This window comes from Chionomys nivalis, chromosome 24 (genome assembly GCF_950005125.1).
Source record: "Chionomys nivalis chromosome 24, mChiNiv1.1, whole genome shotgun sequence".
Lineage (NCBI taxonomy): Eukaryota > Metazoa > Chordata > Mammalia > Rodentia > Cricetidae > Chionomys > Chionomys nivalis.
In genome coordinates this window covers 38,319,862-38,337,108 of record NC_080109.1, presented here as the reverse complement: position 1 = coordinate 38,337,108, position 17,247 = coordinate 38,319,862, and the positions used below count along the sequence as shown (strand labels likewise).

Here is a 17,247-nt window from a genome sequence, read left to right as displayed (position 1 = left end):
GAGGGTGACTCTGAACTCTGACCCTCTTGCCTCTACCTTCTTACTGGAAACAGAGGTGTGTGCTATTGTGTCTGCTGTAAATCTAATTTTAAGGATTAAATTGATTAATATTATGACTATTGAGTGCATGCTCATGATCTGTTTGTGTAGGTGTGTGGAGTTGGCTCTCTCTTTCCACCTTTTCCTGTTGTCTGGTCACAGAACCCAGGTCACCCAGTCTTGGCCAAATGACCCTTTACCTACTGAGTCATTTTGCAGGATTGTAAAGCTAATTCTTTTAACCAGAACAGACAACTAACCAGAAAAGCTGCTATGTTAAACCTGTACCCTCACATAATTTTTGAAAAAAAGGACTGTGTCCTCTTGTTATGTGCAATGTATTAGGTATGTCTGTCTCCAATTACATCAAGTCCCTGAAGGCTCGGGACTTTCCATAGCCTTTTGGTCTCTATGACAATGCCTCAGAGGAAGGCTTGTGGCCTCAGAGGAAGCACAGGTGACAGGTGGTGCAGGTGCCAGGCAATGTTGGGGGAGACTGGTCGACTGCAGAATCGCACAGGTAACGTCATGAGCCTCTGTGCCCGAGTGCTTTGCTTTGCCTGCCAGCCCAGCCAGACTGCCTGAGTCCCCCACCTCTCTAGGAAACTTCTACAAGTCCTGCAGCTCTGGACGAACGAGAGAGAGCTCCTGGTGGCTGTGGCTAGGCAGGGAGTTGGGAACTCCCTCTGGGACCCCATTTCTGATGATGCTCAAGCTTCCTGAGTTCTAGAAGGGCACGGCTCGGGCAAGCAGCATCCATTCTGGCCAGCCGCAGGCCTCATGCAGCCCTTCAGCATCCCGGTCCAAATCACACTGCAGGGTGGCCGGAGGCGCCAGGGGAGGTAAGTCCCCACCTGAATCTCCCACTAGAGTTCATCCTGCCGAACAAGCTATGTGCACTTCTAGAGGACAGGCTGAGATTGGAGGCTCAGCTTGGTAGGTGCTTTGAGGAGGCCAGGTTGCAATGCCTCCCAGGTACCCGCAAACTACACCCTCTTATTCCCCAACCCCTCCCCCATATACCTCCTACCCCATCCCACCACCACCTTTGGTTGTCGTTTTGAGACAGGAACCCAGGTAGACTAGCTGGCCCCAAGTTCTCTATACAGTTAAGAATGATCTTCCTGCCTCCACTTCCCCAGTGCTGGGATTACAGGTATGGACCAATGTACCTGGAGCACGGGTGATGGAGGCAGGCGGTGTGGGCTCTGGATCCCAGCTCTCAGGCAGTGCTCAATGCCTTTTGTGTGAAGAAATGAAGAAATGACATTAGCCTTGGTCTCAGTGGTGAAGTCTTGGTGATCCAGACTCGGGTGCCAGCTCCCCATCTAGGCAGCTGTAAGATTCTGGGTGTCTGCCACCCTTCTTCTTATCTTGAAATAGTGACACTTATCTATGTGTGCCCTAGCACAGGGGTAAACCATCCTTGAACTCTCTAAACTAGGTAAGACTGTGTGTCCTGTGTACATTAGCTTTTTTATATTATTATTTTGGATTTTGTTAGTTGAGGGGGTGTTTGTTTGGTTGGTTTTTGTTTTTTGAGACAGGGTCTCCTGTAGCCCAGGTTTGACTGCAAACTTTCTGAGGCTGACCTTGAACTCCTGATCTTCCTGTTCCCACTTCCCCAGTACAGAGGTGGCAGGTGCGCACCACCCAGCTATGCTGCAGAGAGGAGGAAGTGAAAAGGATCATTTTAGGGCCCCAGCTCCCCCAGGGTGTGCAAAGCAGAAGAGTTTTAAGCTTCAGGGAAGTGGGGCTCCCACACCTGTCCTAGAGCTGGGGCAGCAGTACAGTCAGCAACGGGCAGAGGAAAGGAGAACAGTGCCGGGGTTTTGAGTAAAGAGATATTAAAGATGTGCTGGCATGTTCTTGGGAGGGAAACACCTTGAGGCCGAGCTCTCCCACCACAGGAAGCTTGCTAGTAGAAGCTGGGTACCAGCTCACCACCCACTTTAACTACCCTCCTGGGATGGGGCGTGAAGAAGAGGGAGGTGGTCGGATGGGTTGGGGATGAGATTCAGGCAGGTAGGAGGGTCAGACCACAGAGCAAAGAAAGTCTTCTACCTATGGACTAATGCGTTTATGAGCAATTACAATGAGTCTCTGCATGGCGGAGACTGAGCAGCAACCAAGCCAGCAAGTGAAAGTTGAGATGCTGCTCATGACATAGAAGACAGTCAGTCTATCCCTGCACTGCTCATGACATGGGAGACAGTCAGTCTGTCCCCGGCACTGCTCACGACATAGAAGACAGTCAGTCTGTCCCTGCACTGCTCACGATGTGGAAGACAGTCAGTCTGTCCCCACACTGCTCACAACGTGGAAGACAGTCTGTCCCTGCACTGCTCACGATGTGGAAGACAGTCAGTCTGTCCCTGCACTGCTCATGACATGGAAGACAGTCAGTCTGTCCCCGCACTGCTCACGATGTGGAAGACAGTCTGTCCCCACACTGCTCACGACAAGGGAGACAGTCAGTCTGTCCCATGCACCTGCATCTCACTTTTATTCCTGATATGCAGAGCTGGATAGTGTTCTTTGCTCACACCCTGAACCTGGTGGTGGCTTTATTCAACCTCATCTGCTGTTTCGAAAAAAAAAAAAAAGTTAAGCAGTTTTGTAATTAAACCAGAAGGACCAAAGCCTCTTTTTTTTTTTTTTAAACAGAAACCAATTTCCAGAAGGTGCTAGTTGAATATGCCCCATGCCCAGAGTCACAAATGCCAGGGAATTCTTGCCAGGTGAATTGTGACATGTGGCAGAGCTACAGTGAGCCTTTAAGGAACAGTTCTTACACAGTTCCCATGTCAAAGGGCAAGGCTGCTGGCTTCTGTCCTGATCACACCCAGAAAGCTAGGCAGCCAGCAGCTAGCCTGCTCATGCGCACTGGAACTGCTGCTGTGCTCAGGACTGGTGGGAAAGTTGCCCTCTGCAGGGAGGACTGAGTAGGGAAGGAGGACAGGGCAGGCAGGATTGGGCAGGGAAGATAGGGTAGGGAGGACTGTGTAGGGAGGATTGGGCAGGGAGGATTGGGTAGGGAGGATTGGGCAAGGAGGACAGGGCAGGGAGGACTGGGTAGGGAGGACAGGGCAGGAAGGATTGGGTAGGGAGGACAGGGCAGGGAGTAAAGGGCAGGGAGGATTGGGCATGGAGGACTGGGCAGGGAGGACAGGGCAGGGAGGACTGGGTAGGGAGGACAGGGTAGGGAGGATTGGGCAGGGAGGATTGGGTAGGGAGGATTGGGCAGGGAGGACAGGGTAGGAAGGACTGGGTAGGGAGGACAGGGCAGGGAGGACTGGGTAGGGAGGATTGGGCAGGGAGGATTGGGTAGGGAGGATTGAGCAGGGAGGACTGTGTAGGAAGGACTGGGCAAGGAGTACAGGGCAGGGAGGATTGGGCAGGGAGGACTGCATAGGGAGGACTGGGCAGGGAGGACTGCATAGGGAGGACTGGGCAGGGAGGACTGTGTAGGGAGGACTGAGCAGGGAAGACTAGGCAGGGAGGACAGCAGGAGGATAGGGCAGGGAGGACAGGGCAGGGAGGACTGGGTAGGGAGGATAGAGCAGGAGGATAGAGAAGGAGGATAGGGCAGGGAGGACTGGGCAAGGAGGACAGGGCAGGGAGGACTGGGCAGGAGTACGATAGGGAGGACAGGGCAGGGAGGACTGGGCAGGGAGGACAGGGCAGGATAGACAGCATAGGGAGGACAGGGCAGGGTGAACAGTGCAGCAAGGACAGGGCAGGAGTACAATAGGGAGGACAGGGCTGGAGTACGATAGGGAGGACAGGGCAGGAGTAAAATAGGGAGGACAGGGCAGTGTGAATAGGGCTTGGTGGGCAGGGCTGGGAGGATGACAGGGAGGACAGGCCAGGGAGGACTGGGTGGGAGGACAGGAAAGGATGATAGTGCCACAGAGGACATTTGTTGATGTCTCCAGAATACGAATATTCTTGGCAAAAGATAAATGCTATTGACTCATCTCACTGACTAGATGAGACCATTCTTAACCACTTTGAGATCCTGGGACAAAAAGTGCTTGAAATTCCACTTAGTTCATCCCAGACGGGGCCTTTACAGTCTTAGCAACTGAGGACAAGCTAATAACATCCAACTCGGGGGATGCAGGCAACAACTGGACATCTTAGCCGGGCGGTGGTGGCGCACTCGGGAGGCAGAGGCAGGCAGATCTCTGTGAGTTCAAGACCAGCCTGGTCTACAAGAGCTAGTTCCAGGACAGGCTCCAAAACCACAGAGAAACCCTGTCTCGAAAAACCAAAAAAAAAAAAAAAAAAAAAAGAACTGGACATCTTATCTGACTGACGGACTGATGTTAAACCATTAGTAGAAAAAATTCTTTACAAAGAATTGCTAATCACATAGAAATTAAACAAGAAATACAATAATAAAAAACCCTAAATGATCTAATTGGTCAGATTTGTTTAAAAGAATATAAAGACAAGAATAACCCAGGAAGGGAATTGTACTTAAAACGACAAGCTGGAGGAGCTGGAGAAATGGCGAAGTAGTTAAGAGCATTGGCTGCTCTTCCAAAGGACCAGGTTTGCTTCCCAGCACCCACCCAGTGCCTTGCAATCCCCTGTAGCTCCAGTTCCAGGGGATCCAATGGCTTCTTCTGGCCTCCAGTGGCACCAGGCATGAATATGGTGCACAAAACACATGAAGGAAAAACATTTATACATATAAAAGTAATTTTTCTTTTAATGACAGACTTGGGGCTGGAGAGATGATGGTTCAGTAGGTAACATTGCCCACTGCTCTTGCAAAGGGCTGAGGTTCAGTTCCCGGCCCACATTAGGCAGCTCACAAGCACCTGTAACCCCAGCTCCAATGGGATCAATGCCTCTCTCTCTGCCTCTGTCGGCACTCACTCAAGCATGCGCACGTGTGTGTGCGTGTGTGCGCTTGTGTGTTAACAAGTCTTAACAAAGAAAAAGCAAGGAAGGAAGGAGGGAGGGAAGGAAGGAAGGAGAGAGAGAGAGAGAGAGAGAGAGAGAATGTTCCCTTTCAATTTCCCCGCAGTGTTCAGGTTTCCCACACTGATGAGCTGGAAGGTGAGTCACACTCACTGATTTTCATGGTCCATTCTGTGACCAGGTCATAACTGTCTGTGCTCACGGAGAATGTGCAGCCCACATCCATCTCCTAGAGAAGAGATTGCTTTGATCCCTTATGCTTCTTCACTTTCTAAAAGGCTTTTGGACTTTTAAAAAGTGTGTATGAGGGGACTGGAGAGATGGCTCAGAGGTTAAGAGCATTGCCTGCACTTCCAAAGGTTCTGAGTTCAATTCCCAGCAACCACATGGTGGCTCACAACCATCTGTAACGGGGTCTGGTGCCCTCTTCTGGCCTTCAGGCATACACACAGACAGAATATTGTATACATAATAAATAAATATTAAAAAAAGTATGTATGAATGTTTTGACTACATGTATTCATGTGCACCATGTGTGTTCTTGGTGCCCTTGGAGGTAAAACGTGGGCTTCGGATGCCCTGGACCTGGAGTTATGGATGGTTGTGAGTCACTGTATGGGTGATGGGAACCAAACCCAGATCCTCTGTAAGAGCGATAAATGCTCTAAGTGATGAGACACATCTCCAGACCCTTTCATATCTTCGTTTATGAACCACTTACAGAGGGTGTAAAAAGATGTCAAATAAGACAGTGAATTGTGTCTGTTTATCACACTTCTGTGAATGAGGCAGTAATACTGGGTATATATAAATTAGAACTGAATCTTCCAGAAGAATTAATCAATGTTATACCATCTTTACATTTAATATAGATTTTTTTTTTTGGAGTCTGTCCTGGAACTAGCTCTTGTAGACCAGGCTGGTCTCGAACTCACAGAGATCCGCCTGTCTCTGCCTCCCGAGTGCTGGGATTAAAGGCGTGCGCCACCACCGCCCGGCTTAATATAGATTTTTAAGGTTCATATCAATGTTCTCTCCTCCCCCGCCGTGTGTGTGTGTGTGCCCTTGGAGCCCAGAATAGAGTGTCAGATCCCTCAGATCTGGATTTAGAGGCAGTTGTACATTTTTAACACAGGTGCTTGGAACCAAACTCAGGTTCTCTGCAAGAGAGCTGAAGTAGAAGGATCATAAGTTCAAGGCCAGCCTATTCACAGAGGAAGACCCTGGCTTAAGCAATTAATCAACCAACCACACAAGCAAATGTAGAGCCGGAACACTGATCGCCAAGTCCCCAAGGATTGCTGACACTCCAGGGGCAGCTGGGATGCCCTTCCTCTCCTCTGCATCCTGGTTTAGAAAGGGTTCTAATGTGGGTTCCCGTGAAATGGTATGTGTATCACGTCTGCATTCCCTGACATTGGATCTCAGATCCTTTGGAGTCCAGGCTCCAGCTGGGTGGTGAATTAAATTCTGTGCTTGGGTAGACCTGGGTGTGGCATCAGTCCCTGTCACCCCACAAACCTGGGTCCCAGAAGGTGAAACTTTACTCTGTTTTTTGTTCTATGGGCTTTTTCTTTCATTTTTCCCTTCCTTCCTTCCTTCCTCCCTCCCTCCCTCTCTCTCTCTCTCTCTCTCTTCTTTTTTAAATAAAATACAATCTTGTCTGGGCCAGCCTCAAACTCATGGTCTTCCTACCTCAGCTTCCTGGGGGTGGGTTCTACAAGCTTATAGTAAGATGCCCAAGCTAGGGTTCCCATTTTCAGATGCTTTTAGTCCTTTGTGGCTTTCTCTTTATTTTTAAGGTTTAGTCTACGTTAACTGTGTACTCAGTTGGGGTAGGTACGCAGTTTGCCACGCGGCTGAAGTAGAAGCCTATTACTTTTATAGTCATAAGATAATCAGTCTGTTGAATGCAGACAGTATTCTAGTTCCCCTCTACCCGATGTCCTCTGTGTTACTGTATAAACTATCCTCTCAAAAGGGAATCTATATGCCACTTTTCAGTGACTACATTATCACACTCTCTATGAAGTCACTTCCTTACAGCGGCGCTCTGTGACTGCCAGTTTCCCACACATACTTGGTATAAAGTAGGCAGAAGTAGAAGGGACGACCTATCCGACCTGGGATGAGCAGGATCTGGCAAGTCAGGCCGTTTTCATGGAGTGTATGCGGCGAGAATGTTAAAAGTACCGCAGAAAGGGCTGGGGCGACAGCTCAGTTGGTACAGCGCGAGGACCCATGCTTGATCCCTCAGAAGACACAAAAACCCAGACACTGCTGGAGGCCAGCACAGGAGCATCTCCAGGCTTGCTGGCCAGTTGGAGCCACAGCCCCAGGTTCCACGGAGAGATCATGTTTCAAACAGAAAGGGGAGAGGCGGGGAGAGATGGTTCAGTGGGTGAAACACTTGTGCACGCATGCGGACTTGACTTCAACCCTCCTGAGCCCATGTAAAAGCTAGGTTCAGTGCTCGGCGTCTGAAATCCCAGTGGTTGTTGTTGTTGTTTCGGTTTTTTGTTTTTCTCTGTGAAACAGTCCTGGCTGTCCTGGAACTGTAGACCAGGTTGGCCTCGAACTCACAGATTTGCCTGTCTCTCCCTCTCAAGTGCTGGGATTAAAGACCCGTGCCACCCCTGCCCAGCCCCAGTGCTCTTATATTGAAATGGGAGGCTCACACAGGGGAATCTCCAGAGGCTCCTAGCCTGGCATATGGAGTGCTTAAACGAAAATGAAAGAAGCCAGGCAGTGGTGGTGCACGCCTTTAATCCCAGCACCTGGGAGGCAGACACAGGCAGATCTCTGTGAGTTCGAGGCTGGCCTGGTCTACAAGAACTAGTTCCAGGACGGCCAGGACTGTTAAACAGAGAAACCTTGTCTCGGGGGCGGGGGGGGGGGGGGAGGAAAGGAAAGAGAAGAAAATGAAAGAGACATGTTCTCTGATCCCACATGGAGGTGTGTACCAAAATGTTCTTTCTCACTCTCTCTCTCTCTCTCTCTCTCTCTCTCTCTCTCTCTCTCTCTCTCTCTCTCTGTGTGTGTCTGTCTCTCTCTCTCTCACACACACACGGGGCGGGGGCAGGGAATTAAAAATTGCCAAGCAGTGCTGGTAAAATCACTCAATGGGAAATGGTACCAAACACCACCCCTGGTAACCTGAATTCAGTTTCTAGAGTCCACGTGGTGGAAGGAAAGAAGTGATTGTTGCAAGTTGTCCAAAACCAAAACCAACAAAACAGAACCTCTCTCAAGCAAGTCTTTCTGGGACCCACAGTGGCATTAGCCAGAGAGAAAGATGTTCTTCTCAGCACTGGGTCCAGGATAGTCTGGGCTCTCCACCGTCACAGTCTGCAGTGCCAGCAGTGAGGAGACGGGAAGGAGCAAGGGGATGAGATCAAGCACGGCATATGCTTTAGGAAAGCAAAGTAAAGCAAAACACAGCTGGCAGTTCCTTCCACGGGACTTTCGCCTGGCTCTAAACTTCAGAAGCTTTCTCAGCAGAATGGGGGGTCTGAGTTCCCACGCTTGGAGCTGCATCTTTTCGGCTTGGAATGGGAATGGATGGAGGCTGACCTGGCGAAGTGAGAAATAAGTATTTTAATGAGAACTGTCATGATTTTAAAGTGTTAGCAAACAATAACACATCAGGAAGAAAAAAAAAACAGAAAAGAGCAAGCAGATGCTTGCGTGGCTGGATGCATGTCTAACTGTGATGGCCTCACCACTCAGCAGACATCCCTGTGAATGGATTATCTCAGTTCCCAGGACAGGAGGGACACGGGTTTGTTCAAAGAGGGAGGGATGGTATGGGGAGGGGAGGTGTAGTGATGAGGCGAGCAGGCCTGCTTTTCATCCCGCCCGGCTCCCGCATGGCTAGCTTAACACCCGAAATAGCAATACACAAATTGTATTCATTTCAACACTGCCTGGCCCATTAGCTCTAGCCTCTTACTGGCTAACTCTCACATCTTGATTAACCCATTTCTATTAATGTGTGTAGCACCACAAGGTGGTGGCTTACCGGAAGATTCTAACCTGCGTCCATCTCGGAGAGGAGAGCTATGGCGTCTGCCTCTCGGCCTTCTTCCTCCCATCATTCTGTTCTGTCTACTCCACCCACTTTTCTGCCCTATTGAAAAGCCAAGGCAGTCTCTTTATTAACAAATGAAAGTAACACATAGACAGATGACCCTCCTCCATCAGGGAGGGACCTTGAACCTGTGAGCAGTAGACCAGACCAAGGGCATGCTGTCTCACCCAGGTGATGGGGGGCAACCTCTTGTCCCAGGTCATTGTGAACGTGGTTTTTGCAGCTGTGCTCTCTATGCAGAGTTCTTAGGAATATGGAGAAATCACACTCAGAAAGGCCATAGAGGCCACTGAAAGACAAGCAGGCCCAGAACCTGCATTCCAGGTGATGACCGAGAGCCATAGCCAGGCGACTGATTCTGTTCTAGTCATGGATACGATGGCTCTCCTGAGATGCCACCTGGCACAGCGGCCCCTAATCTTGTTACAGTTTCTCCTTCCCTCCCTTTTTTCTTACTTAAAAAAGAAAGAACTTAAAGTTTTATTTTTGTTTGCTTTGTGTGTATGTGTGTTTGTGTGTGTGTGCCCACTTGTCTGTATGTGCACCTATCATGTAGGTGTCTATGAAATCTAAAAGAGGGCCTCGGGTTCCCTGACACTAGTTAGAAGCAGTTGTGAGCCACCTGGTGTGAGTCCCAGAGTCCGCTTTCAACAAGCTGATTTGCCAATATAATGTAAATTGCGCCACACCCAGCTTTTTATATCTTAAAAATATTTGACAACGTATCATATTGGCTTATATTGATGGCGCCCATTCTGAGGTCTGGGTGTGGGATCTGGGGCACTGCAGGAAGCTGTCTATGACTTTAGTGAGCCAGACTCAGGTTGGCCACATGGTAAACGCCTGAGCTCTCTTAAGCTCACACAGCATCCTTCTTGACTTACCCCAAAGGCCAGCACTTGCAGCTTCAGGCAGAAGTGATGGAGACCCGCTGAAGGTGCACCCGAAACTTCCATCAAGCGCGGGAGAGGACCGTGCCATGCTGCTGGGCATCGTCATGATGGCCTCCTCTGTGCCAATGTTCTTCCTGCTGGGGACCACGGTGTTGAAGCCTTTCATGCTCAGGTGAGACACAGGTCAATACCCAGAGCTCCCGGATGGGCCCAGCCCGGCCCTGGAGTCCATTCTCCTGGGCACACCCTGGGCTCGCTTGTCAATGCTGGGGACAGTGTGGGGCGCAGAAGGCGCTGTGAAGCATTCCTGAGTTACCCCACATCCACAGTTCGCATGTGTTTCTGCACACGGTCTCATTGCCAGTTGAGACTGGCGTGGTTGGTAGCACAAAAGCACCCTGCTAGGAGATGCCAGTCCAGCTTTCTCTCCGGTATCACCAGCAGAAGAAACTTCGCTCTGCTCCTGCTCAGCTAGGTCTCTTACTGGAATCTTACATCTGCTTGCTCCCTAAGCGGCACTGGCTACTCGGATGCTCTGAGTCCAGCTCATTCTTGTCACCATAAAGGATTGTGTGACCTCCGAGGGAGACATTTGTAGCTCTTAGTATTTCTTCAGTGCTCTCTCCTTTTCCTGTTAGCCATTTCCCCTCACCTTTAAAGAGGCACAGGGCTGCATTTCATATGCCTATGTGAGCTGAAGGAACGGGTGTTTACATACACATGTGCACATACAGGCAGATTCAGGGAGAGGGAGAGTGTGTACCAGCTAGCCATGTGAAAAACGACTTTGGGGAGTCAGCTCTCTCCCTCCACCATGTGGGTCCAAGGGCTTGGGGTCATGCTTCAGGCTTGGAGGCAGGTGCCTATCCCCTCTGAGACATTCTGAGAACCTCAGAAGTTTTTTTTGAGACTTTTGTTATGAAACATGTGTATGAACGTGTCTCCACCCTTGGAAACCAGGGGTGTCCGGTCCCTGGTAGTTGAGTTTCAGGGGCTTTTGAGCTGGCTGATGAATGCTGGGAATCAAACTTGGGTCTTCTGGAAGAGGAGCATGTGATCTTAACTGCGGAGCCATCTGTCCAGCCCCTCGACTGCTCTTTAAACATGCGAGGTGTCAGGGAGATGGTTGCAGGCTATCTGCTGTAAATTGAGGTCAATCTGCAACTCATGTTAGTTCTATTTTCTAAGTATTTCTGGAAATCGCTTGATGAGAGCCGTGAAGACACTGCCTGGACAGTCAGTGCTCATTTCTGTCTCACCTTGTTATACTTTATCATCCGAGGGAGTGGTCCCTAACCGACAGCAGTTAAGGTTTCTAGGGTAACTCACACCTTCCTCTCCACCCCTCATCTTTCAGTCCAAGGGACCGGGAGTTGCAGATCAGGCCAGAAGACTCCCAGCACAAATGGGAGACACTTGAATAAGCTCCACCCTTAGCAGAGGAACTATCGCGACTGATGGCTGATGCCGGAGGCAGTCGGTTTCTCCAGGGGCTCCACCCTGAGAGGTCACCCATGCTCCCCTGGATGGTCCTACACTCTGCACACTGATGAGTGGCCTTTGTGGGTTAAACCAACAAACACGTGAAGCGGGAGGGAAAGTGGGAGGGGAATGGGAAAGACAGAGAGTGTTGGCTTTGATCAAACACATTGCATGCATAAATGAAATTCTCAAGCAATAAAAGGAGAGGCACATTGTCAAAGGGACATGGAGCTAGTGAAGTGACATCCAAGCTCTAAACCCACCTTGTTATGTCTCAAGGGTTCAGGCCTTGGTGTATGGGGCCGTGGCACTCTACTGCAGCTCTCTGAGGTTCCTGAGAGAGCCAGATCCCAATCAGCGCACTTACATTCCATCAGATCCACACAGAGCTCCAAAGTAGTACCTCAAGATACTGAATTTAAACAGATAAGCAGAAAAGCAGGCTAGAAAGAAGCTCAGAAAGAACTTTTGTTTTCAAATTTAAAATGTGCTTATTAGTGTGTGTCACACGTCCGAGTGTGTGTGTGTACCACACTCATGTCTGATATTGTGTCTGCTCCACACTCCTGTCTGATAGTGTGTGTGTGTGCGTGTGCATGCACACGAGCGCCTTACACTCCTGCTGAGAGCTGCAGTTAGGAGTTAGTTCCACCATGTGGATTTTGGGGATTGCACTGAGGTGACCAGCCTTCACGTGGCAAATGCCTTTACCGTCTCCCCAATACCTTTTCATTGCTGTAATTTTTCACTTGCCTAACATTTTCCAGTGACCGTGTTTCTCTTCAGGTTTGGAGTCACAGTGACATTTCCAGAGCTTTCTGTTGCTGTTGCAATGGAGCACTGTGCACTTGGTGGCGTAACAATTGGCAGTTCACGTCTCTTGAGAGCAGAACTCTGACCCAGTTCTATCGGTGTTAGCTGGACTGAATTCTCTTCTAGGTGCTTACAGGAGCCTGGTCCCTCCTAGAGGATCCTAGAAGCTGCCCATACAACTCGGCTTGTGTGGTCTTAGCTCCTCCACCTCCTAACCTGCCTCCTGTTATCCACCCCAGCATTTTGCTGTGGCCTCTGCTGGCACACCCACACCTGTCTCCAGGCTGGCACATACCCACACCTGTCTTCATGCTGGCACATACCCACACCTGTTTCCAGGCTGGCACACACACACACACACACACACATCTCCATGCTGGCACACACACACACACACACGCACACCTGTCTCCATGTTGGCACATTTGCTTTGGAGGAAAACTGTTGTTTGTGACTGATATTGAGAGTGTGGTAGGAAGCACTGACTCTAGATAGGGACTTCGTTTAAAAGTAAGTGGGAGTAAAGGGACATGCCCACTTTGCCGTGTGTAGGAGGGGCTCATGGGAGCAGAGTCCACAGATTATCTGTTAGTCATGTTTCTCATGTTGTGACCAAACACCTAATGGGAAACAACTCAAGAAAGTGTCATTTTGCCTCCCACTTTGAGGGCACAAGCCAACATGGTGGGATGGCACAGACAATAAGAGGGGTGAGTTAGTTTGTCTTTCTCTCTTTATTCAGTCCAGGACTGTAGTATTAGGAGCGGCGGGCTACGTTCCTGGCACCCTGCCGCCCGCATGGCTAGCTTATGCCCCGAAATAATTACACGGAAACTGTATTCTTTTAAACACTGTCTGGCCCATTAGTTATAACCTCTTATTGGCTAGCTCTTACATATTGATCTAACCCATTTCTAATATCTGTATTGCCATTTGAGTGTGGCTTACCAGGATGAGTCTAACGGGCATCCATTTCGGAGTGGAGAATCATAGCGACTGCCTGACTCGGCTTTCTTTCTCCCAGAATTCTGTTCTGTCTACTCCGCCTACCTAACTTTCTGTCCTATCAGGGCCAAGGCAGTTTCTTTATTAACCAATGAAAGTAACACATAGACATCACAGGACCCCGGTCCATGGAATGTAATCTCAGTTAGTGTGGGTCTTCTAGAAACTTCCTTACAGACATGCCTAGAGCCTTGTCTTCTAGGTGTCCATAATGCTCTAGTTTTCTTTCTGTTGCTGTGATAAACATCATGACCCAAAGCAACTCAAGGGAGGAAAGAGTTTATTTGGATTATACTTCCAGGTCAGAGTCTAGTACTGAGGGAAGTCAGGACAGGAACCGAAGACAGGAATCTGGGGACAGGAACCATGAAGAGAATGCTGCTTGCTGGCTTGCTCTCTGGCTCACTTGTTCATGCTCTGCTAACTTACCTATAGGGTCCAATCGATCTGCCTAGGGATGGTGCTACCCACAGTGGACTTGGTTGTCCAACATCAATCACAGTCAAGACAACTTCTCACACCCAATGCTGCCTCCACTTTCCAAGTACTGGGATCACAGAAATGTACTAGTACTTCTGGCTTACTATTGAGGCTCAAACCCAAAGCTCTGTGCTTGCTAGGCAAGTGGCTCAGTATTTAGAGCAATGGTATTTAATTTCTCCTAATACTTGCATTTTCGGAGGTGGGGTAGATGAGACAGGGTTTCACTGTGCAGCCCTGGCTATCCTGGAACTCACTCTGTAGACCATGCTGGCCTCGAACTGACAGAGATCTGCTTGCTTCTGCCTCTCCAGATGCTGGGATTAAAAACGTGTGCTACCACCACCTGGCTGATTAAATATTAGTATAGAGGCTCTCAGGCTTTAGCTCAGACCTCCTGAGCTAGAATCTCTGGGAGAGAATCCCTGGAATCCACTGGGCAGTCTTGATGCTAACAAGTGAACTCCTTTGGGTGAGTCTGAAGCCTGACAGGATTGTGTTAGGGCTGCTGAAGACACCTGGCTCTTTGCCATTCATTCCTTGGTCAAGATGTGATGCCTGTGCTGGTGTATGGGATGGCCCATCACCTCAGCTGTGTCTTAGAAGGCACAATTTGACTTTCCAGTAGCTGCTCTAAAATCCTCACACCCCTACTTAGAAGAGCACTTTCCATTTCACAGCTCCAACAGAGAGGAGTCAAACTGCACCACCATCCACACGCACATTGCAGAGGACTGGCTGGACTTCACCTTTACCTGTGAGGGCAGCTGCCAGGACCAGGGTGGGTATCCCTGTCTGCAGGTGTTCGTAAATCTCACCCACTCAGGCCAGAAAGTGCTTCTCCACTACGATGATGAGGCCGTCAGAAGCAACCCCAAGGTAACATGGATCTGACAACTCAAGAGTTCTCTCTGCTGCCCTTCCATAGTGTTGTCCTGGGTGGGGCACAGGCCATCCGTGGAAAGCCAGTTTCCTTCTAGCGAACATTGTCTTTTTTGGAGGGTGTGGGTCATGTTCCCAAACTTGCTATGTAGCCAAGGATGATGTTGATCTTTGGAATCATCTAGCTCCACCTCCCAAGTACTGAAATTACCAAGTCTTGTGAGAAGTGGCTGGGGATTGAGCCAGGAATGTGCATGCGAGGCAAGGGCTCTACCTACTGAGCAAAGCCCCAGCCCCTTCAGAATATGTTCATAGCAATTCATCAGGATAGAGGAAGCTGCACAGTCTTGGAGAAATGGGGTACCTGGACAGGAGAGGTACATTCCAGCTTCTGGTTCAGTGTGAAGTCCTAAGCAGGCAATGTCTCCCCGCTGTATACCTGGTTAGAGTGAATGAATTCAGTCTTCCTTCAGCCAAGCTGGTAATTCTTTTTTTGGGGGGGTGTGGAGGGGTGAAAAGACAGGAATTCTTTGGATAACTCTGGCTGTCCTGGAACTCACTCTGTAGACCAGGCTGGCCTTGAATTCACAGATTCACCTGCCTCTACCTCCTGAGTCCTGGGATTAAAGGCATGCGCTACTACCACCCTGTGGTAATTATTAAGACATTTAAAGAACTTATAGTTTGAATAAATTACACCACTGGTTCATGTGATTTACAGTTCATAGTTACATATATATTAAGGTTTTATTAGATGACATGCTATAACTTAATCTAATGATTTCTGATTTTCTATTTTGGATACAGTCATTTCTAAAGTCACACACTAAAGAGGGTGTGTGTGTGTGTGTGTGTGTGTAGACACGCATGCCATGGTGTGTAGAGGTCAGAGGATAACTCACAGGCATGAGTTCTCTCCTTCCACCATGTGATCCTGGTGATAGAACTGAGGGGGTCAGGTTTGGCAGCCAGCACTTTTGCTGCTGAGCCATCTCCCTTGCTCCATGCCTCACATTTCTGTAGTGTCCTCAACATGGAAGCCCAATAGCTAACAGACATGGTCATTTCATTCCGTGCCTGCTGCCAGCCTTTCCCTTCTCTCCACACTATGTGAGACGACTGTGCTCTACACCATGACCCCCAGCCCAGCATCAGCCTGCAGCCCTCACTGCTGGCCGCTGTTGAGAGTGCTTTTTCCCTCCTTCAACCTTCCAGTGCTTTTACACGCCCAAGTGTCACCGAGACAGGAATGATCTGCTCAACAGTGCCCGGGACATCAAGGAATTCTTCGATAACAGAAATGGAACTTTCACTTGCTTCTACAGTCCCGACGACCAGATGGGAGTTGTCCTGAGGAAGTCCGGCCACAAGGTTGTTTTTCATTGCTTATTTTGGCCTTTACTGACTTTGCTGGGCGGGGCCCTGATTGTTGGCTTGGTGAGGCTGACACAGCATCTGTCCCTTCAGTGTGAGCAGTACAGCACAGTGCTGAGAGTTCAGTCAGGAGGCAGAGCACCTTCCGTGGGCAGGCGCAGGGCTTCGCTGTGCAGTGTGGCACAGAGCCAGGGGAGGAAGAGAGAGCTGAGGAGGCGGCCCCAGCTCTCCCACCCCGAGAGGCTCCAGCTGAAGACTTGAGCAGTGCGGCGTATGGTCAAACAAACTTGTGATCCCAGCATGTGGGAGGCTGATGCAGAAGGATCAAGTTCAAAGTCAGCTTGGGCTATATACAGATCTTGTCTAAGAAAAACCTAGCTGGGGCCGTAGCTTCCAGATAGAACATGTGCCTAGCACGCACAAGGCCCTGGATTTGATCCCCAGCACTAAAACCAGGCATGTCTGCGTACAAACTTGGTGTGTAAAAGACAAAGGTGGGCCCACAGCTTTCCACATGGGAGGCAGTCTTCAGATGCTCAGTGTTTTCTATCTATTCTGTAAACATGTAGTTTCAACAGTTTATCTTTTTCAAGTCTTCTTCACACGAGCCCAGGAAGCACTTTTCTTCTCAGAGGCAAAATGAATTCAAGGCAGTTCTCTGTGTAACCTCAGTTCTCCGTGGAATGTGCTGGCATGTAAGGCATGTAGGAAGCCATCACTGAGTCTATCTGTCGGGCATTCAAGTGTCAGCACGTGCAGTTCACGTGAAAACATTTCTCATAGAAAAAGCTACTGGGAGCTAGAGAGATGGCTCAGTTGGTAAAGTGAGAACCCGAGTTTGATTTCTCAGACACACAAAACAAAACACGCAAGCAGACAAAACAACAAAGACCAAACAGGCCAGGCCTCTTGACCCGTATCTGAAACCCCAACACTGGGGAGCTGGAGACAGGTGACAGCTAGATAGCAAATCTGTGAGCTCCAGGTCAATGAGAGACTCTGCCTCAAAAACCAAGGTGGACAGCACCTGAGGACAGCCACCTGAAGTTGCTCTGGCCGCCACACACCAACACGTGCACGCAGGCATGTGGACAGCATACATACACACACTCACAGCCAGCAGTTCATTTACTGTGGATTAAAAACTGCCCCAAGCGTCCGAAAACCCAAGTCTGCCACATTTACAGCAGTTCCTTCTTCCTTAACTCTTCATTCCAAGAGGAAAGCCGCTGCCTAGAAAACCCAGCTTACACT

The 17,247-nt window shown here is 49.5% G+C and overlaps 1 protein-coding gene across 1 annotated transcript; it reads left to right on the top strand.

Annotated features, from left to right (window-relative positions):
* The first annotated feature begins 819 nt into the window (after nucleotides 1–819).
* Nucleotides 820–16,254, top strand: Kcnmb3 (potassium calcium-activated channel subfamily M regulatory beta subunit 3). The gene is made up of 4 exons (XM_057756739.1): nucleotides 820–881; nucleotides 9,956–10,129; nucleotides 14,418–14,616; nucleotides 15,835–16,254. The coding sequence occupies exons 1-4, from the start codon at nucleotides 820–822 to the stop codon at nucleotides 16,252–16,254; spliced, it is 855 nt and encodes a 284-aa protein (XP_057612722.1).
* Nucleotides 16,255–17,247: the final 993 nt, after the last annotated feature.